The following is a 22843-nucleotide window of genomic DNA, read 5'->3' as shown; positions in this document are numbered from 1 at the left end:
CCGTCTTCCCCTCATCCTCTTCTAATCACCTCTTCTTACCCTCCCTCCCTTCTCCTCCTCCTCCTCCTCTCCTCGTCTCACCTGCTCCCCTTTGGGAGAATTTATATTTTTGAAACCTTGAATTGCCTGTGCAATGAAGCACTGACAAATTGGTGTGTGAATTTGTGTGTGTGTGTGTGTGTGAGTGTGTGTGTGTGTGTGTGTGTGTGCATCTGCAATCAGTTTAGACCTGATGAGCACACTCTAATTATCATTTACATACAGCCAGCAATTACACCGACAGAGAGCTTTAGAGAGAGAGATGGGAGGGAGATAGGAGAGTGATGGGGAGAGTGACGGGAGAGAGAGAGAGAGTAAGTGACAGGAGAGAGAGAGAGAGAGAGAGAGAGAGAGAGAGAGAGAGAGAGAGAGAGAGAGAGAGAGAGAGAGAGAGAGAGAGAGAGAGAGCGACCCACACACACACACACACACACACACACACACACACACACACACACACACACACACACACACACACACACACACACACACACACACACACACACAAAGAGAGAATAGAAACACACACACACACACACACACAAAGAGAGAATAGAACTGCAGAGGTAAAAGATGATAAGAGGTGTGTACCCTCATCTTTTACCATATTTTTAAATCTAATTTGTATTTTATTTTCATGTGCTCTGGCAACTCGGATTTGTCTCCCGTGCCAATGAAGCTCTTTGAACTGTAGTGATAGAGATCTGCCTAGATGGAGAGACAGAGGAGAGATGGAGAGACCAAAGGAGAGATGGGGAGGGAAAAGGAGAGATGGAGAGACAGAAGGAGGGATGGAGAGACAGAAGGAGAGATGAGAGACAGAAGGAGGGCTGGAAAGACTGAGGACAGATGGAGAGAAAGATGGAGAGATGGAGAGACAGAAGGAGGGTTGGAGAGACAGAAGGAGAGATGGAGAGACACAAAGAGAGATGGAGAGAATTGGAGAAGCATGCTGGACATACCTGTGTCTAAAAGACACAGCCAGCTCTCACACACACTATTGCTTTTTCTTCCCCATGATCATGTGCATTCATGCAACGGCGGTCTCATGGTTCACATCAAAACACACGTCTTGGATTTTAGCCTCAGGGATAACAGGGCATCACTGTCAAAGACACACACACACACACACACACACACACACACACACACACACACACACACACACACACACACACACACACACAAAGACAGACACACAGACAGAGAGACAGACAGAAACACACACAGAGACAGAGTGATCAAAGACACACACACACACGCGTACACACGCGCGCTCACACACACACACACACACACACACACACACACACACACACACACACACACACACACACACACACACACACACACACACACACACACACACACACACACACAAACAGAGAGATACACACCAAAACACACACACAAAGAGAGACTGACAGACACACACACACACACACACACACACACACACACACACACACACACACACACACACACACACACACACACACACACACAAACAGAGAGATACACACCAAAACACACACACAGAGACAGACAAACACAAAGACAGACAGACAGACAGACAGACAGACAGACAGACACAGACACACAACGATGCACGCATGCACACACAGACACATACACACACGCATAAGCCATCTCTGTCAACAGATGTCAACCTCCAACAGCTCACTGCGTGAAATTCTGATAGAGAAACCACTTTAGCTAATTACACTGGATTAGAGAGGAAGGGGGGAGGACATAGAGACACAGAGAGGAAGAGAGACACAAAGACAGGGGGGAGAGGGAGAGGGACAGATATAGAGAGCAAGAGGGAGGAAGAAATAGACAGAGAGAGAGAGAGAGAGAGAGAGAGAGAGAGAGAGAGAGAGAGAGAGAGAGAGAGAGAGAGAGAGAGAGAGAGAGAGAGAGAGAGAGAGAGAGAGAGAGAGATAAAGGCAGATAGTGGGAGGGAGAGATACAAGCAGAGTGGGAGAGACAGACACAGGCAGAGCGTGGGAGAGAGAGGTAAAGGCAGAGAGAGAGAGAGAGAGAAATAGAGATTGTAATTTCAGTTGTATATGGAGATTTCTCATCTCTCTGGTAACCTGACGTATTGTGTTACCGAATGACATCTGTCAGCTAGGGCGCTCAACGCCCACAGCTCCGGTGTGTGTGTGTGTGTGTGTGTGTGTGTGTGTGTGTGTGTGTGTGTGTGTGTGTGTGTGTGTGTGTGTATGTGCGTGTGTGTGCAGGCCTGCGTGCATGCCTGTGTGTGTGTTTGAGTTCATGTGCGTTCGTGTTTGTGCGGTTAGATTGAGATGGAGGGAGATCAATCATGCAAACATGAAACTATGTTGTCGTTATCAGAATCATGCTATTACCACACTATGTGATCTTCTATAATAAACATGCTTACAACAAACTATGTGGTATGCTATTGTAAACATACTAACTTAATGTAGCACTCGATCATAAACATGCTAACGTCAAGCTATGTGACATGCTATAAGAAACGTGCTAACCTAAAGCTATGTGGTGTGTTACTATCAAACTATGCAGCATGCTATCAGAAAATGCTGACTTCTCCTTTCGTTAGAAGCACGTGAGCTATTCATTTACGCTATATTAGAGCTAACAAATGTGAAGCACCCAAGGAGAAAATTAGAAGTTAACGGTAAATTAATTTGGCTAACTCAACAAAATTCATTTCTGTTCTATTAGTGTCCGTGTGCGTGTGCGTGTGCGTGTGTGTGTGTGTGTGTGTGTTTGACTCGGCGTGCTAGTTTAATTTACATTGGGTTACGCTTTTGTAATGGGAACTCATAGGAAACAATTTAATAATCGGTGACATGCTTTACAAACAGTTAATCCGGCTTCAAACATTCCGGTTACTGTATGAGCGGCAATAGCTCAGGAGGTAGAGCAGGTTTGCTAGTAACCGGAATGTTGCTGATTCGATCCCCCCCCAGCTGAGTGCTTGAGGTGTCCCTGAGCAAGACACCTCACCATAGCTGCTCTGGGCAGATATACAATCTGTGTAAGCTATAGAAAGGGATCTTGATGGTAACCCACCATTACTGTAGCCTGGCTCCGCCCACCTAAGTACTTCCGCTTAATTTGAATTTCCCTTCAGTACTAGGTCTGGTTCTGCGGTATGTTAGTGGGTTTAGTTTTCTGCGTCCAATCAGCGAACAGAGGGATTGGCTGAGATCAATGACGTTAAAGTCAGCTCTCGTTGACGGACAACTTCACGCACGTTGACGGACAACTTCACGCACGGGAATCACGCGCAACGTGATTCCCGGCCAAATGTTAGCGATTGGTTATGGCAGATCCAGAGTGGCACTGGGCAGATCCAATAGTTTTAAACTTCAACGGACACCCGCCTTCAAGTGAGTTAACGTTTGTCAGTTGAGTAGGTCCAGACTCTATGTGCAAATGAAATAAAGTACGAGAGTCTGGTAGGACCAGGCTACCATTACTGGAGACTCAACTTCCTTTCCTCCTTTCCTTTCCTTACTGTAGGAACACACAGCTTCAAACCACCTCCACATGATACACTATAGGTAATCAGGCTATTGGTCAGCGGGTCTGACCCCCCAGCCATGAAGTCTGCGGTCCGATGCCCATTGACCCCTCACTGTCAGACGCTTTGGATTAGTGTGACTGATTAAGGACTAATTAAACACTTTACATGACAGTGACACATCTAACAAGCAATGTAACAACCTGTCACATCTGGTACTTCAGCTGTAACAACGTCATGGATCGGGCTAACTCGCCACGACGTAAGGAGTAAACACTGCTGCATGCTGTTACATCGCTGATTGGACGACACCTACTTGTGTAATCACCCTGCAACAGGTCACTAATTCTCTGTGCCGTGCAAGATAAAGACTGAATACGGAGAAGTAAAGTCCAGGAGAGTGAGTCCAGACTAAATAGTGAGAAGTAAAGTCCAGGAAGGTGAGTCCAAACTAATTAGTGAGTACGTCCAGGAGAGTGAGTTTAGACTGAATAGTGACTACTGACGTCCAGGAGAGTGAGTTGAGCCTGAATAGTGACTAGTGACGTCCAGGAGAGTGAGTTGAGGCTGAATAGTGAGTCCAGGAGTGAGAGGTGATACTGACCCAGGCCCCCAGCCACGATGAGTCGTCCTCCCAGACAACCGGCCACAAAGTCAGCCCTCTTCTCCCGCATCCTGGACCCCCTGGTGGGCTTCAGCCACACACCTGAGGAGAGGAGAGATGGGAGAGAGGAGAGAGGGAAAGGAGAGAGGGGGAGGAGAGGGGGAGGGGGGGGAAGAGGAGGAGGAGGGGGATATGAGAGACGTGAGGAGAGGGAGGAAGGAGGAGAGGAATACATAATAAGTTCATTGACATTGGATGCTCGTACCTTCGTCATGACTTGGAAGTGTCTCCGAAGAGGTACTTTATGGTTTTGTTTTAGAAACAGAGATCAAAGGGCATAGAGTACTGCTACGTTGAAGATCACAGAGGGCACACTGACTGTGTTGAGGAACCTTAGGAGGACAGCACAAAGCTTGATGTAGACACCCTTCACCGAAGCAGAACCAGACCAGGCCTCATCTGGTCAGCTGGGGGGGACTCTGGGCAGAGGGGCCGGTCATGATCTGAGCTACAGGATTGGTGTGTTCTCTGGACCAGGTTATGAACGGAGCTCTCTGATTGGTGTGTTCTCTGGACCAGGTTAAGAACGGAGCACTCTGATTGGTGTGTTCTCTGGACCAGGTTATGAACGGAGCTCTCTGATTGGTGTGTTCTCTGGACCAGGTTATGAACGGAGCTCTGGACCAGGTGTTTGCAGATCAACAGGTGATGTACTATGACCCTAATCAAGACATTGATCCGCAGGTGTCCATACAAACTGCCAAGAGGTGTGAGTGAGTTCATCAATCTCTGCTCATAACTCCCTTTATCTTCCCTCCCTTCTCCCCTATCCCACCTCATCACTGTAGGCATCTCTCCCTCTCCTCCCTCTATCGCTCTCCTCCCTTCCTTCCTCACCCTCTCTCCCTCCCTCCCACTCCTCTCTCCCCCTCTCTCTCACCCTCCCTCCCTCCCTCTCTCCCATCCTCTCACCTTCACACCCTTCTATATAACTCCCCCTCCCCCTTCCTCTTCCCACCCTCTCTCTCTCTCTCCTCTCCTCCTCTCTCTCTCCCCTCCCCTCCCTCTCTCTCCCCCCTCCCCTCCCTCTCTCCCTCTCTAAATGTTGTGACTAGACTCCATCCTGCACCACACCATGTTTCTATATTTGGGTCTCAACTACTGCGGCGCCCTCCACCCCCACCCCCAGCCCTCCCTTCCCCCAACCCCACTCTGGTGAAGTAAAGGACCTAACAGAGCCCATGTGGCCTGTGGGGGGGGAGGCAACCAATTACAGGCTGAGTTCACCAACCGATCAACCAATGAAACGGCAGCCGACGACGTGTCTGTAGGGGCGGAGACGCCTCGCAGCTCCGAGCTCTCTGCCACGCTCTGCTGAGCCTCAGAGACCACATGGAGGCTGTATCATGTCACCACGTCCACCCTGTCCCTCTGTGAGGCTTACATTTATATCATTTAAATAACCACTACTCATATTGTGTATGCAGACACATTTTCCCTTCAGCGACATGTTCTAATTATTTTTGAATCCTATTACGGTCCTGATGGAGTACAGTTCTTATCTTATCTGACATGTTTATTCAAAATGAAGTCACTCACTCTTAGAGTCATCCAAATCAAACTAACCGGTACATTTATACAGATATTTTTAAATAACCTATTAGGAGATAGTGTTGGATAAGGTCGGAGCGAAAGTGTATTCTCCACGGCTGGGGAGGAAGAGCCGAGGAAAACAGACTTCCAAGCGTTATTCCGGCGACAGAAATCGGTGGTTCACGGTCTGTGCTGCCCGTACCAAACTGCACGCCACAGAACCACAGACAGGATTTAACAAGCTTTCAACCGCAAGATGTGTCCCAGACTGGAGCCTACCGGGCTTAGAGGAGAGGAGAGGAGGGGAGAGGGGAGGGGAGAGAGGGTAGGGGAGGAGAGGTGACGGGGGGAGAGAGTGGAGAGGAGAGAGGAGGAGAGGAGGGGAGAGGGGAGGGGAGAGAGGGTAGGAGAGGAGAGGTGACGGGAGGAGAGAGTGGAGAGGAGAGGAGGGGAGGGGAGAGGGGAGGGAAGAGAGGGTAGGAGAGGAGAGGTGACGGGAGGAGAGAGGAGGAAGGAGGAGAGGAGGGGAGAGGAGAGGACTGGAGAGGGGAGGGGAGAGAGGGTAGGAGAGGTGACGGGAGGAGAGAGTGGAGAGGAGAAAGGAGGAGAGAGTGGAGAGGAGAGAGTAGAAAGGAGGAGAGGAGGGGAAAGGAGATGAGAGGAGGGGAGAGGAGATGAGAGGAGGGGAGAGGAGAGGAGAGGAGTGGGGAGGAGAGAGTGGAGAGGAGAGAGGAGGAGAGAGTGGAGAGGAGAGAGGATAAAGGAGGAGAGGAGGGGAAAGGAGATGAGAGGAGGGGAGAGGAGAGGAGAGGAGTGGGGAGGAGATGGGAGGAGGAGAGGAGAGAGTGGAGAGGAGAGAGGAGAAAGGAGGAGTGGAGAGGGAGAAGAGGAGGAGAGAGGAGGAGAGTGGCAACTCTTTAAGCTGCTTGGAGCAGACACTGAGAAATAACTAATCATGCAAACAGCTGAGAATGTAGAAAAATAATCTGTGAATGAAATGTCTTACACTTAAACAGACTTCAACAGCCTGTTTCTCTCCCGTTCTGGAAATAAATGCTTGTCTGGGATCAGTCTTAGTGGAATAAATTCCTCGCCAGGCTAACCCAGGAACGTTCCTCCATGGATTATTTTGAACGTGTGTGTGCATTTTGAATCTTTAATCCCCAACTAACTAACCAATTTACTGAAACTAAAGTAAACTAGAGAACCTAACCTGAACCCAAATAACCCAGACAGCCATCCATACTTTGATCCACTCAGCAATGGGAGGGAGACACACACAGACCACCACACACACACTGGAATCATAAGCACTGTGTCCAGTAGATACACGTGCATGCACAAGACTCACACACACACACACACACACACACGCGCAAACGGCGGCGGGGCAGAGTTGAGTGACTGGGCGGCCGTCTGAGAGGCTCAGCTGGAAGGAGCAGAGTGTGTTTATTTAAAGCCCACAATCAATTCTCCTTCTGCCCTCCTCTCCCCATTCTTTATGCCTCTCCTCTCCATCCCTCCTCTCCATCCCTCCTCTCCTCTCTCTGCCCTGTTCCCGTCACTCAGGCTGTTAGTGTGTGTGTGTGTTTGCAGTTGTTCGGGTGTACAGTTGTGTGTGTGTGTGTGTGTGTGTGCGTGTGTGTGCGTGTGTGTGCGTGTGTGTGCCCGTTTTTTCAGCCAGGGAATGCAAAAGCTTCCTGGTTAAATGCATGCATGCGATCAGCTGCATCAGACAACTACATACACACTCGCTGGCGCACATGCACCAAATAAACACACACACACACACACCCACAGGTGCATTGTGTAAAGTGGCCAGGTGGCACATGCACAGTAACAATCTCTCTGGCCAGACTTCAGACCTCGTCTCCTGGTTTCAGACCTGGTAGAACCAGATAGAAACCAACGGTGCCATGACTCTCCCTCTCTCCTTCTCTCCCTCTCTCCCTCTCTCCCTCTCTCTCCCTCTCTCTCTCTCTCTCCCTCCCTCTCCCTCTCTCTCTCTCCCTCCCTCTCCCTCCCTCTCTCTCCCTCTCTCTCTCTCTCTCTCCCCCTCCCTCTCCCTCTCTCTCCCTCTCCCTCTCTTCCTCTCTCCCTCTAAATCCCACCTGTTTGGCAGACATAGCACTAATGTGTGCTCAAAGTTATCAGCATTTTGAACACAGCTCTGATTCTTAAAAATAGGAAACCCATCTATACAGAGAACAGGAACTTAATTATGTAATTTTAAGTATTCCCAGGCAAAACAGATGTACCAACAAGCAGCGAAGAATACTTGTGAACACCCGAGCTGTTCAACAGAGAACCGTGTTCAACAAAGAGCAGGGGTGTTCAACAGAGCTGTGTTCGACTGAGAGCCGTGTTCGACTGAGAGCAAGAGTGTTCAACAGAGCTGTGTTCGACAGAGAGCCGTGTTCAACAGGGCGCTCTTCTCTCTGTTCTGCTCTGCTCTTCGTTCTGCGCTCAGTGGATATGATGTGTGCTTCTATGTTTTTTCTGCCGCTTCAAAGACACCTCTTTCACACCTCAGAGGAACATTAAAGGTCTTCTGAACCTGAATGTAGAAGTTTGCGATTGAGGGGGAAAGTAACGGCATCAAACACCAACGATGAAAACATAAAGGTGGTGGGGTGTTCAATGTACCCCTAAAATAACGTAATAATAATAAATCGGGGGTGATTGTAATTATTGACAATGCTTTGAGGGCTAGGCATATTTTAAAAACTGTTAGATGACATTTAATGATTTCACTACGCCACACACACTACTCTAAGACCACCTCTTCTGAAAATAAACCCTGCATGGTATTCTGGCCCCTGCCTAGACTCTCTCTCTCTCTCTCTTTGTCTCTCTCTCACCCCTCACCCATTCTCTCTCTCTCTCTCCTCTCTTCCGTCACAAGCTGAGCCAGCCACCACTGGCCCCCAAAGGCACAACTTCACCCAGAATATCAGGACAATGAGGGCGGTAGGGGGGTGGAGAGCGGGAGAGGGAGGGAGAGCGGGAGATAGAGGGCGAGGGAGAGGGAGAGGGAGGGAGAGTCAGGGAGGGAGGGAGAGGGGGAGAGGGAGGGAGGGAGGGAGGGAGGGAGGGATATTGGACGTTTCATTCTGAGAACACTGCGGTTTCTTGGCATCGGTTCGTCTCTCTGCTTCAGCTCAGCCGTTTGTTCTGAAAACATTTAGGCAGCGACCGCAGCAGCCACGCAGCAATGCTGATATACGGGTGGGGGTGACGGTGTTCTGATCAGTACCGCCACACGCTCCAGCTAGCTCCAACGCCAGAGCTGGAAGACATGGAAGTGCTGAGACAAAGACGGCAGACCCAATGAGCCCCTCTGATCAGAGACAACAAGGCAGTAAACCAGGCAGTGAACCAGACGGAAAGACAGGTGACAGGACTAATAATAACAACACAAGCAGGGGGACAAGCAGTAAACCAGGCAGTAAACCAGACAAAAGGACAGATGACAGGACTAATAATAGCACATGTGGGGAGACAGGCAGTAAACCAGGCAGTAAACCAGAGAGATGATAGGATAAATAATAACACACATGGAGACAGACAGGCAGTAAACCATCTAGTAAACCAGGCAGAAAGACAAAGGACTAATCACAACACACCAGTAGCCAGACAGGTAGGAAAACAGGTAGAGAGGAACAGGTAGACAGACAGGGAGACAGGCTGCAGGAGCAGTAACGGCAGACAGGCAGGTAAGGCTGTGATGGACTGAGGCCGTATGGTGCGTTGGTATGGCAAAATCACACTGCAGAGATCTGAGACCATGTTTCAATCAGAACGCATACCGCACACACCTACAAACACGCACACACACAACGAATAGGTCTCGGATATCGGAGTCTCGGATCAATGCCCTAATGCCCCATCTGATTAGAGACGCTACACACACACTTTGGTGCAGGTGTGTGATAGCGGTTAGTGCAGGTGTGTGTGGCGTGCCTAATGGCCTGTTATGTTTGCCAGGATTCTAAGATCCCATCAGTTTGAGGGGAGAGGGGGACTCGCCCCACTACACTGACCCCTGGTCCCAGAGTAAGGAACAAGGGGTAGACCCAGACTGACCCCTGAGTTTAACAACTTTTTTCCTCTCAATCGAGACTAAGGTCCAATTCCATTTCTACCCCCTACCCCTTCCCCTTATAACTCCCCCTTGTTTTGAAGGGGTAAGGGGAAGGGGTAAGGGGTAGAAATGGGATTGGGCCTTATTTCAGTAACAGTGATTAAATTCCATAGAATTCTATGTCGACGCTCAAATAATTTGAATGACCAAGTTTAAAACGAATAGATTTTTGGTTCACAGGCTCTTTAACTTCTAATCCAGTGGAAGGGGGGGGGGGGGGGGGGGGGGGGGGGGTAGGGGGTCTTCGGTGAGGGTTTCAGTTCGCAATAATATATACAACCACCTGATGCCTTCATTGATCCCTGAGATGAGGAGGTGGCAGAGCCCTGCTCTACGGCGGGGACGTAACAGCTGCTCAGGTGATTTACCACCAGAGCAGAGATAAGAGCCTTCCAATCTCCTCTTAGCACCTGTGAGACCGTGTCTCTGAGTAGATGGACCGATAACATGACTTCTCTTGTGTATCCCCCTCGGAACAAGGATCACCATGGCAACCATGATGGAGGTCCCTAGCAACCATGAAAGAGGTCCCTAGCAACCACGGTGGAGGTCCATAGCAACCATGATGGAGGTCGCTAGCAACCATGATGGAGATGCCCACTAATTTTAATGGAGGACCCTGTCAACAAGGATGTAGTTCCCTAGCAACCATGATGGAGGTCCCTAGCAACTATCTGGAGGTCCCTAACAACCACTATGGAGGTCCATAGCAACCATGATGGAGGTCCCTAGCAACCATGAGGGAGGTCCCTAGAAAACACGATGTAGGTCCCTGGCAGCCACGATGTAGGTCCCTAACAGCCATGTTGGAGGTCCCTAGCAACCATGATGGAGGTACCTAGTAACCAAGATGAGACCATTGTAGCTAAGTGGAGCTAAGGGAATTTTCCATCTGACCCCATCTCTCGCTCTCATCTCCCCCTAACTCCTCCTCATCACCTGTTCTTTCATCTCTCCCCTTCTTCCCCTCTCTGGATCTCTTCCTCGCCACCTCCACTTGTCTCTCTCCAACTCCTCCTCTCCCCGTCCTCTCCCTTGTTATTCTCTCCAAAGCCCTCGTTTCCTTCTCCTCTCCCCCTCCTCTATTCATCTCTTTCTCTTCACTATATTCTTTTCCCTGCCCCTTCCCTCTCCTTCTCCTCCTCTCCTCCTCCTCCTCCGCCACCTCCTCCCCCCTCTCTCTCTCTGATCTCCAGTCCTCTCCCCTCCATTGTTGAGGCAGGTGTGACATTTAGCTGGAATAGATCTTCATTTGGACTAAAGTAGCGTGGTCATAAACAGATATACCAGCTCACATTGCCTGCTCTATCAGGCTCATTTAGACAAATATAAACTCCTCTTCATCCTCATCATGTGATCTCAGCTGGTCAACTTTCACATACTTTTCTTAACTCAAGTAAATATAGTTATTTCGGCGAGATGGTGATGACCGACCCAGGCATGGTGTCAGTTTTTCAGAGTCTGAACGTGATGTTCCAATGAGAGGAGAAGACAAGAGCTGGGATTGAACTACTAGGAGGGAGGACATGAAGGTGGTAGAAAACACTCCATGGTAGAAGAGGAGGAGACAGACAGGAGAAGAAAGACAGGAGGAGCAGGAAGACAGACAGGAGAGACAGCAGGACAGGAAGAAGGAAAGGAGGTGAAGCAGACAGACAGACAGACAGACAGACAGACAGACAGACAGACAGACAGACAGACAGACAGACAGACAGACAGACAGGCAGGCAGGCAGGCAGGCAGGCAGGCAGGCAGGCAGGAGCCTGTTCTTCAGTATAATGGGGCAGAGACAGACAGGTCGTTTCAGAACCAGTGTTTCAGCAGCTCCAGACAGACAGAGACAACCTTCATATGACAGGGTTAACTTCATGCATTACACCCAACCCTCTCAATCTCATATCTCTCCCTTCCCACCCCCTCTCCCCCTATCTCTCCCTCTCTGACTGGTGGACCAGGCTCAACAGCTCCATCTCATATCTCTCCCTCTCTCTCTCCTCCTCTCCCTTCCCTCTCTCTCCCATCCCCCTCTCTGACCAGTGGATCAGGTATATCTGTAACTCAGACCGAGGACCTACAGAGGAGAGCAGCATCTGTGTTAAAAGGCCACATCCATCTTACTGTACACCTCCTTGTGTCACCTACCCATCTCTCTCTCTCTCTCTCTCTCTCTCTCTCTCTCTCTCTCTCTCTCTCTCTCTCTCTCTCTCTCTCTCTCTCTCTCTCTCTCTCTCTCTCTCTCTCTCTCTCTCTCTCTCTCTCTCTCTCTCTCTCTCTCTCGTGTGAATCATCAGCAGGATCCATGAGATGGAGGAGTGGGGAGGGGGGAGGGGGGAGGGGGGCAACCACTTGTTAAATTACCGTGGCAACCAGCCGCCTGTGATGCAGAGCCCAGAGGACACGGTCCATCTCCATTACCACCAGCGAGTGTGTGTGTGTCTGCTTCAGTGAAGTGTGTGTGCGTCAGTGTCAGTGTCAATGAATTAGTATATGTATGTGTGTGTGTTTGTGTGTGTGTGTGTGTGTCTGCTTCAGAGATGTGTGTGAACGTGTGTGTGTGTGTGTGTGCCTGTCAATTAATAAGTGTGTGTGTGTGTCTGTGTGTGTGTGTGGTGCGGTTGTGCGTGCACGTAAAGTAAACTGGAAAACAAATCTAAACATATATATAAGAGCCCATCTATATAATATATTCAGGTACTCTATAAAGGTGCTGTTTGACCTCATCACAGGCTTCATGAACATGCTGCATATTCCCGGCATCACTATAAAGCTACACGTAGCAGTAATGACTGCATCAAGGGGACGTGATTACACTGATTAACACCCAGCCTGTCAACCGGCAAGGGTAGTGAACCGGGTGATTGTGGCATGTTACCTGTCAACGAATTATTGAAGGATAAAAACATAGGTAATGAATTAAGTCAAAGGTATGCTGTTCCGTACGGATAACATGACTGCAAAAGGCTTCCATCAACTCCCGACCGCTTTAACGGCCTGTGAAACGGGTCCAGCCTCTTGTTTGATTATGTTACGCAAATTAGTTCATTTTGGGCCTGGTGCGGACTTTGGTGCGGTTCCCCGACAGTAATGAGATCAGGAAGACGGACAGGAGGAGCGGGAGGCAGGAGAGACAGGAGGAGAGCAAGGAAGAAAGGATGAGAAGCAGACAGACAGACAGACAGACAGACAGACAAAGAGGCAGGCAGGCAGGCAGGCAGGCAGGCAGGCAGGCAGGCAGGCAGGCAGGCAGGCAGGCAGACAGACAGACAGACAGACAGACAGACAGACAGACAGACAGACAGACAGACAGGAGCCGGCGTGATGGGGCCGAGACAGACAGGTTGCCTCAGAACCCACGGCCTGTGAAACAGCTCCCGCTTCTTGCTTGATGACGCTACGCAAACGAGTTAATTGTGGGCCTGATGGTGACTCCGTTGCGGTTCGCCGTCGGCAACGAGATCGGGAGGATCGCAGCGCGAGGGAGGAGGGAGAGGGGGTCCGCGGCTGACAGCTACAGCCACCCGACGCGTTCCCCGCGACGTGCTCTTACAAAGGCAGCGGATGCTTCCCATCAGATTACGGCCCGCTCCCGTCTGATCGGACCTGACAGCCGCACTCACACCCCACCAGACACAGCCCGCCGGCGGCCGCTCGTCTGCATACAGAACACAATCACATCTCGCTGCGAGCGCCCGAGCCCCGCCACAGCGAGACGCCGTCAACACTGATCCCTCCTCTCAGACGCTCTCTAATCACACGCCCCAGCGCCCGGGCTGGGGGGGAGCGGCGGGATGCGGGGGGGGGGGGGGGGAAACCGTCCTGAACGCGGCCTCGGGCTCGCGGTCGGAGGACGGGCTAGCGCGCGGCGGCGGCGGCGTGATTAGCATAACGCAGATGAGACGGAAATATTAGAACAGAGACCACGGGCACATTGGGGGCGATAATGTGATGAGTCAACATGCAGGAGGGAAGGGGGGCTGTTTCGATGGATGGTTCTCCGGTTAACTCTAGGTGGAGGGACCGGAGGAAAGCGGAGGAACCGGTGGCAAAAGGACATCTGGTGCCAGAGGAGGTGAGAGGCAGGAAGTAGGAGGCAGACGGGAGGAAGTGGAGGGTTTTGCCGGGCCTTGTGGTGGTCAGGAGGGGTGGGGTGGAGAGAGAGAGGAGGAGAGGTGAGGACAGAGAAGAGGAGCCATTTACTTTATTTTATAGCTATCTTTTATCTTTATTGTATATATACCGTTTTGTCTTAACTTTGACTATTTAGAATTATCTATTGTAAATATTACTTTTTTTATTATATATATAAATTTCGATTCCTCTATATTGTCTTGCACGTATTTTGGAATTGACAGCAAAGCTGACTTTGACCTTTTTCTGAGAGAGGGAATATGAACCAAGGAGAAGACGAGGCACTTAAACGGTGGAGCCAGACACGAAGGACAGAAAGTAAATAAATAGAGGAATAGAGAGAAAGAAGGAAAGAATGGAAGAAGGATAACCCCCATGGAATAAAACTATCTTAAAAAGAAACGAGGAAGATGAGGAGGATGAAGAGGCCGCCTCAAGGGTCTGGCGGTGAGGAAGGAGAGACAAAGAGAGAAAACATCTCTCTGGGTCTAATCTACCCTCCCTGACCCCACCCCACCTGGCACCGCCGCAGTAGAAATCACACGCGCCACTCTCCTTCACTCAACAACACTTAGGAAGAGAGCGAGCAAGATAGAGAGAGAGCGAGAGAGAGTGAGAGAGTGAGAGAGCGAGATAGAAAGAGAAAGAAAAAGGAGAGATAGAGAGCACCATTGCCAATTAAACTCACACCAAAACCAATCAGCTGCTGGTTAAAAGGTTCCTGGACAACAGAGTGGGCTTGGAGCTCCCAGACACCCCTCACCTCTGCTGGCTCCTCCACCTCTCCTCCACCTCCAGCTTTGTCTTCTAGCCTGACTGATAAAGTGCCGACTGAATTAGCATAAGACACTAGCCTCATTTCTAATCCACTTTGTCTGACTATCCTCCTGTAACACACAAACACACACTCAAACACACACTCAAACATGCGCACACACTTGCATGCACGCAAGCATGCACTCACCCACACACCCAGGGAAATAAATTAACATAGACACACATTTCCTGTTCACAATGCACACAGATTAACTCTTAGGCCTGCACACACACACACACACACACACACACACACACACACACACACACACACACACACACACACACACACACACACACACACACACACACACACACACACACACACACACACACACACACACACTTAATTTCCCACGCAGTACCATATCTGATTGGAGAGCATTTAAATGCAAATGGAATTGATTTCAACATGTTAGAGACAGAGAAAACGACAGATTACATTGGCCTAGCTCTAACATGAGCTAAACCTTTCATTAGCCTAGCTCTTATATTAGCCAAACCTTTCATTAGCTTAGCTCTTACATTAGACCAACCTTACATTAGCTTATCTCTTACATTAGCCCAACCTTACATTAGCATAGATCTAACATTAGCCTAGCTCTTACAATAGCCTAGTTGTTAGATTAGCCGTAGTAAAAATAAGTAAGAGCATTTCATGGATTTATCTGTACTAATTTTCAGTATATATTTTAAGGTTTGATCAGCTAGTATCGAGCGCTGCTTCAGTGGCATGTGAATCAGAGTTCCCCCACTAGAACACTAGTCTATGGACTAGTCTCTCTCTCTCTCTCTCTCTCTCTCTCTCTCTCTCTCTCTCTCTCTCTCTCTCTCTCTCTCTCTCTCTCTCTCTCTCTCTCTCTCTCTCTCTCTCTCTCTCTCTCTCTCTCTCTCTCTCTCTCTCTCTCTCTCTCTCGTAATTTTAATGTCGTCTGCATAAGGATGTCTTTTCATTTGGGATCTTGTTGGAAGGTTGTAGTGGACGCAGACAGTGAAAGAGTGAAGATGCTCTTGAGCGTGAGGGTACAGGTGTAAATAACAGCTGAGTGAAATTGAGATTTATTCTGCGGGGATGGTATCCAAAAATGAACCGTGAGTGGGTGGGGTCTATGTGCCCTCGTCATGACAACCACATGTAGCTAGCCATGTGCTACGTGCGTACCGCGAGCTGCCCACGGCTACGTGGGCAGCTGTGGGATGTTAACGTGTCTGTGGGATGCCTCTTTAAAACACAACATTTTCTAGGTCTCCATTGAACCATCTGTTCATCCATGAATTAGTCATTCCATCCCTCCTTCAACCGATCCCTCGATCAATAACCTGCAGGTAGGCCCCTCATGCTAATCACCTGTATCTGGATTAACTTTCTGACGCAGTGTCCTCTCACGAAAACTTTAAACCATTTGTTCTTCCTGTAGGTTCCAGCCCCTGGAGACACTAGGAGGGAGGGGGTGGTCCCTCTCCTCTGATAAGGTGCACACAGGAGATAACGATCGCAGAGAGAGAGAGCGTGAGCATTGATCTCAGCTCAACAAACACCCACGAGGGAGGCGCTCTGTAAGATCTGTAAGATCTCATTATAGGGCCGGGTCGTTAATGCTGAACGGATACCATAGATCTGCAAGGTAGAACGCTTTATGGTTAGAGGCTGATGTGGTCCAGCAGTAGAAAGAGAGCAGAAACCAGATGAAGAACCCCAGAGTTTGGAAATGGTATTTTGTGTAATCTTATTTTAAACAAATCTACAAACGTTAACCTTGCTGAGCTGTATGTGATTATTTTGCTTAAAATACACAAATCAGTATAAAAATAGAATTTAATCTGAAACTCCGTATTCCAAAAATAGATGATGTAACGTACTGTAAAGACCATTTCCCCCCCACAATTTCTGTCGTGTGAAAACGACGAAAGCCAGGACCACACCGGGAGGGAAGGAGGAGGGGAGGGAGGGAGGGAGGGAGGGAGGGAGGGAGGGAGGGAGGGAGGGAGAGCGGGACGGGAGGTGGTCTACAATATTATATATAGTATGTATGTTTTTTTGTACAAAGTTTAGAACAAGACTTGTCTTTGGGCTATAGGACTTTTCAAGGAGTACGAGCCTAAGAATAGTTAACCTGGTCCAGAGTGTCAGTAGGCCTACCCTGGTCCAGAATGTCAGTAGGCCTACCCTGATCCAGATTGTCAGTAGGCCTACCCTGGTCCAGACCCTGGTCAGAGAGTATTGTTTCAGTAGGCCTACCCTGGTCGTGTCTCTAGCGTGTCAGTAGGCCTAACCTGGTCCAGAGTGTCAGTAGGCCTACCCTGGTCCAGACCCTAGTCAGAGTGTATTGTTTCAGTAGGCCTACCCTGGTCATGTGTGTCAGTAGGCCTACCCTGGTCTTGCCTGTAGCGTGTCAATAGGCCTACCCTGGTCGTGTCTGTAGCGTTTCAGTAGGCCTACCCTGGTCCAGGTCGTACTCCTCGACGGTGCTCACGAAGTGGGGCCGGGAGTAGAAGTTGTGGGGCCCGGGCTGCTGCAGGCCGCCCAGGCTGAACAGGCTGCGCTCGGTGGAGGCGCAGCAGGAGAAGGCCCTCCGGCTGGGGATGCAAGCGTACCGCGTCCAGCTCCGGGTCTCCAGGTCCAGGGCCTCCAGGGCCGTCACCGGCAGCTTGCCCTGACGCCCGCCTGCAGGGGGAAGAGGTCAGGGGTCAGTGGGTCAGGGGTCACGTCAGCCCTGCTGGTGTCTGATGGTCATCATCCATCTGACCTCATCTGTCTGGCTGTCTTTCATCCGTCTGTCTGGTTATAATTGGTCTGACCTCGTCTATCAGTCCGTCTGTCTGTCTGTCTATTATTGGTCTGAATCCTTCTATCTGTCCGTCTGTCTTTTATCCATCTATCTGTCTGTAAATCATCTATCTAACATCACTAATCTATCTCCATGTATTTCTCTGTTTTTCTATCTGTGTATTATTTATCTATCATCTCTCATCTATCTACACCTATCTACATGTATTTCTCTGTGTCCATCTATCATTTCTCATCTATCTTCATCTATTTACATGTATATCTCTATGTCTATCTATCTGTGCATTATCTATCTTCCTATCCCTCATCTATCACTACATCCATCTATTCCCACATCATTCTCTATCAAACTAACAAACTTTATAAACCTACACACCATCTATCCATCGTACACCATACAACGTTACATCAAGGTGTTTATTTCATACATTCGACCAGGTCATAATGATAGACTCTGAACTTTGTTTTCTCAAAGGTTTCTATGGTTACTAATAGCAGTATGGAGGTAGCGCGTCTGCGTGCGTCTGCTGAATAGAACTGAACCACTCGGGATGTTGGTTATTCAGGGTAAACCGAGCAGAACCAAACGATTCTGCCTGTTAGACCGCTACAGCAGTTAGCTCTGCAGAGGGGACTATCAGCAACGCCTCTAAAGTCTGCTGCCGTTCTGGAGGAAACACGCCTTTAAAGAGAAACATATTTGATTATTAGTCTGCTATCATTCGAGAGAACCCATGCTTTAATAGTGAAACAGCCTTCAGAATTAGTCTGCTATCATTCTAGATGACAAACGCCTTTAAAGAGACACAACGTCCAGAATTAGTCTGCTACTATTCTGGAGAAAACACGCCTTTATAGTGAAAAAACGTCCAGAATTAATCTGTTACTATTCTAGAGGACCAACGCCTTTATAACGAAACAACTTCTAGAAGAAGTCTGCTATTATTCTGGAGTAAACACGCCTTTATAGAGAAACAGCTTCCAGAATTAGTCTGCTATCATTCTTGAAAACACACGCCTTTATAGAGAAAATCTTCCAGAATTCATCCACTATCATTCGAGAGAGTACACACATTTATAGTGAATCATCTCCCAGTACAAGTCTGCCATCTTTCTGGCGAATACGCGCAGAACAACTTACAGAGAAAATACAAGGCTTTTATATCTGCAAACTGCAACTGGGCCCTTTGGGAAAACCTGTTTAGATGGAGGAGGAGGAGGAGGAGGAGGAGGAGTAGGAGGAGGAGGAGGAGGAGGAGGATGAGGAGGAGGACGGAAGAGAAGATGGATGATTAGGATAGTAATGGACCAGGGAGCCAGGAAAATAGGACACAAGCGAGTGAGCGAAAGATATGATGTAGGAAGGGAGCGATAAAGACTTGCATGAAAGAGGAAAGCAAACAGAGGGTGAGAGAGGAAGGACGATTAGAGGTAAAAAGGTTGTTTGTACGCACGTGATGTTCGGGGAATAGAGGGGAAATCAAAAGCATCAGAGAGCAGAGTGAAGGAACGAAGGAATCCAGAGTGTGGATGGAGAGGGAGGTTGTGGAGGAGGGAGGGTCATTTTGAGTGGGCAGGGGGTCAGAGAGAGAGAGAGAGAGAGAGAGAGAGAGAGAGAGAGAGAGAGAGAGAGAGAGAGAGAGAGAGAGAGAGAGAGAGAGAGAGAGAGAGAGAGAGAGAGAGAGAGAGAGAGAGAGAAAGAGCGAGAGCGGAATCAGAGATATAGGAATAAAGAGAGCCGATATAATCTGTAGAAAGAGAAAGCGTAGCAAGGGAGGAGAGAGAGGGGAGATAGTCAGTCAGAGTAGTCAGTGTGGGAAGAGCAGAAGTAGATAGTGACCAATCAGGTCGTCCGATTAGACATGTAACCCCCAACACACACTGACTGCTTTAGTTCCTATATACGCTGTAGTTAACAGGTGTAGTTATTGTTAACTGGTGAATATCCAGTGGATACTCCATCCAGTGCTCTCTTCCTCTCGCTGCTGTTGTTGTCAGTCATGCGTTAATGAGAACGCAGAAGAAGAACTCAGACCATCCTGCTCTCTGAGGAGGACTGGAGACCGCCACCTCTGACCTCAACACACCAATCAGATGACAACTGGTATCCCAGGGCAACCACCGGCAGAGCTGGGGGTTCGGTGGGATGGGGATCCGAGTGGGGATCTGGTTGGTGGTTATGGTTGACCAATCAGAGACCTCGTTAGGCGTGAGAAGGCGGGGTCTGCCCGAAAACGATGATGGGGGGGGGGGGGGGGGGGGGGGGTGCTATTTAAAGCAGAATGTTCCCTTCAGACAGCTGCAGGTCCCAGAGGAGTATTATGGGATGCCAGGGGGAAGTCTGCGTGGTGTTTACAGTGGAGGGGGACTTCTCCCAAGCAGGCAAGATCAGGCTGACAGGAACTACACACAGAGATGGACCGTAAACACAGAGGGAGAGGGAGAGGGAGGAGAGGGAGAGGGTGGAGAGAGAGGAAGAGAGACAGAAAGAAAGAAGAGAGAGAGAAAGACATTTCTCATCAAGATACGTGACATCCTGCAGTCCAAGCAGCCATGTTTACGTTTGGACTATGGAATACATTAATAACCACAAATGTGTGGTTGAGAGAGAGAGAGAGAGAGAGACAGAGACAGAGACAGAGACAGAGAGAGAGAGACTGCAGTGACCTGCATCCCTGGCAGTAAACAAACTGCATGCTGTTTAACATCTGATTACACAGTTTCCAATCATTCATAGCATCTGGTAATTTAGTTTACAGCAATTTAGTTTTCTTAAGTGTGTGAATGTTTATGTGTGCATGTTAATGTGTGTGTGCACGTGCATGTGGCAGGGAGGGTTTGGGTGCATGTGTGTGTCCTTTTGTTTGCATGCGTGCGTTCGTTAATGTTACTGCATGTGCACGAATTTGGATTGAATCATTCTGTGCCTCGATTTGAATGCGTATTTTTTGGTTTTTGCGAGTGTGTGTGTGTGTGTTAGCGTGTGCATGTCTGCGTGTGTGTGCTTGTGTGTTTGTGTGCGTATGTGCGTGTGTATGTGTACATGCGTGTCCAAGTACAAGCTAACAGTTCTGGACAGAACCGCCCCCCCCCCCCCCCTACTAGAGGATCTGAATCCCAAAAGCCCATCAGGTGAAAGGTCGAGGGGAGAGATAATGGGTTCATTATAAATGTTATGATTCCGACAGTCTGTACTAACAGAGCTGACCTTCATCAGCTGGCCAGCGATGCCTCATCTCCCCAGACCGGAGGGTTCACACGCTGCCACCACAGCTACGCTCTGTTTCTGCAGAATGAGAGACGCGTGTGCCTCAGCGTCTCCGTGTCTCTGCCGGTTTGGGGGCGGCGAGTTTCCCATCGTTTGTCTCCGTCAATTCCTCCTCTCCTGCGAGACGGAGACGCCGCAGCCACCGTCCTGAGAGAGAGCCTCAATCCATCCCTCTTCTGCTCGTCTGGGCTTCCTTCTGATCTCTCCATTTTGCTCTCCCGCATCTCTGTGTGATCTTTACCTCTCCTGGGAGCCCTCCTCCTCTCGCTCCCCATCTCATTTTAACCTCCTCCATCTTTGTTTCATTTTACCTTCACCATCTTCCCCCTCCCTCTGTCGGTTTCATTCAGACCGCCCCCACCTCTCCTTCCTCTCCCTCTCCAATCTAAACTTCTCCATCGTTCAGTCCTCCATCTCTATTTCAGATCCAGCAGACATGGTGAGCGAGCAAGAGGTCAAAGGCCACGCGACTACAACTCCCATGATGCCGTGTGGAGAAGGAATCCTGCTTCGAACACATAAAGGTCAAGTGTAACTGATGGCACCCGCTGTATAGATTGAGCTCCAGCAGCAGGGGCAGCCCCAGGGCCAGGGGGCCGGGGCAACACTTTAGGGGGGCCCCCAACCCCCACAAGCTAAATCCATAGGCAGCACTTGAAGACGCCCCCACAGATTTAGTCTTGAAAAATGTAACAAGACGAGAAATCAAAGAGAGTGGATTAAAACGGGGGGTAAGGAAATGGAAAGTGATAATGAATAACTGTTACTGTGAGTGGTTTTTGAAAACAATGTTTACAAAGTGCTTTAAGGGGCCCAATAAACCCAATAACTTAAAACATGAAATGAAAATAGACGAAATTGAAACATGAGGAATGAAATCCAGCTGGCCCCTTACCGAGGACGTAGATCTTGTTCCCGCGGAGGAAGGGCGTGGCTCCGTAGCGGGGGGTGGGCATGGAGGTCAGGGGCAGCCACTGGTCCTTCTCCGCCTCGTAGACCCTCACCAGGGCCTGGGGGGCCGTGTCCGTACCCATACCCCCCAGGGCGTACACCCGGCCATCTGCAGGGGACAGAGAAGGAGGAATCGGTGAGATAACAGTTTTATCTTGACCGTGTGGGAGGGAAAGGCTGAGAGAAAGGGGGAGAGGGAGGGAGAGCGACCGAGAGAGAGGGAGACATGGGGAGAGAGAGAGGAAGGGAGAGGTTTTTTTTCTGTGGTTTGTATCTTTAAAATCTCCATTTCTTTTGCGGTTTGCTGCAGACTCACAATGCGAAACACAAAACACAAACAGGTGATGCATCTTTGGAAAAATGACGAATGAAGCGTTTGTTTTTCCATCTGATAAGATGCACTTTATTAATCCCACACGGGACGTTGGGTTGTCAGAACAGTGAGACACAGAGATAGCATAGGAGTGCTGAGACGATGGATGTGGTCCAAACTTCCTCCAAAGTCACATTGAGCTTCCCCTAACCAGCCATAAAAGTGTCTCCAGATACCCAGTATCTGGGTCTGGTCCTCTGGATCCTCTGGGTCCACTCAGACCCAGGACCAGGACCAGGACCAGGACCAGGGCCAGGAGGGTCCCTTCTGTAACCTGATGGTTCTTGGTCCAAACATGATCACATGATCACTGCACAGCCCCCCCCCCCCCTCCCACCACCACCATCACCTCAAGGACACACCCCCACCACACAGACACGCCCTATCACCAAATTGACACGGCCCTAGCACCACAAGGACACGCCCCCACCACTACAAGTACACTCCCCCATCACCACACACACACCCCTACCACCACAAGGACCCCCCCCCCCACTACCAATACAACATTATACTGCAGAACTGTAATAAAACATCATACTGCAGTACTGTAATACAACATTATTACGCAGTAATGTAATTCAGCATTATACTGCAGTACTGTAATACAACATTATTA

General features: G+C 49.4%; 1 protein-coding gene across 1 annotated transcript in view; it reads right to left on the bottom strand.

Annotated features, from left to right (window-relative positions):
- LOC115540937 (kelch domain-containing protein 8B) overlaps positions 1-22051 on the bottom strand; it is a gene marked incomplete at its 5' end in the record, with an annotated part of 30917 nt that extends 8866 nt beyond the window's left edge. The window contains 3 exons of the mRNA XM_030352655.1: positions 4164-4265; positions 17285-17509; positions 21796-22051. Of these exons, the coding sequence (XP_030208515.1) occupies positions 4164-4265; positions 17285-17509; positions 21796-22051 (583 nt within the window). The remainder of the gene's footprint in view (positions 1-4163; positions 4266-17284; positions 17510-21795) is intronic.
- Positions 22052-22843: the final 792 nt, after the last annotated feature.

This window comes from Gadus morhua, chromosome 1 (assembly GCF_902167405.1).
Source record: "Gadus morhua chromosome 1, gadMor3.0, whole genome shotgun sequence".
In the NCBI taxonomy this organism is placed as follows: domain Eukaryota; kingdom Metazoa; phylum Chordata; class Actinopteri; order Gadiformes; family Gadidae; genus Gadus; species Gadus morhua.
This window is presented reverse-complemented; position numbering and strand designations above follow the sequence as displayed.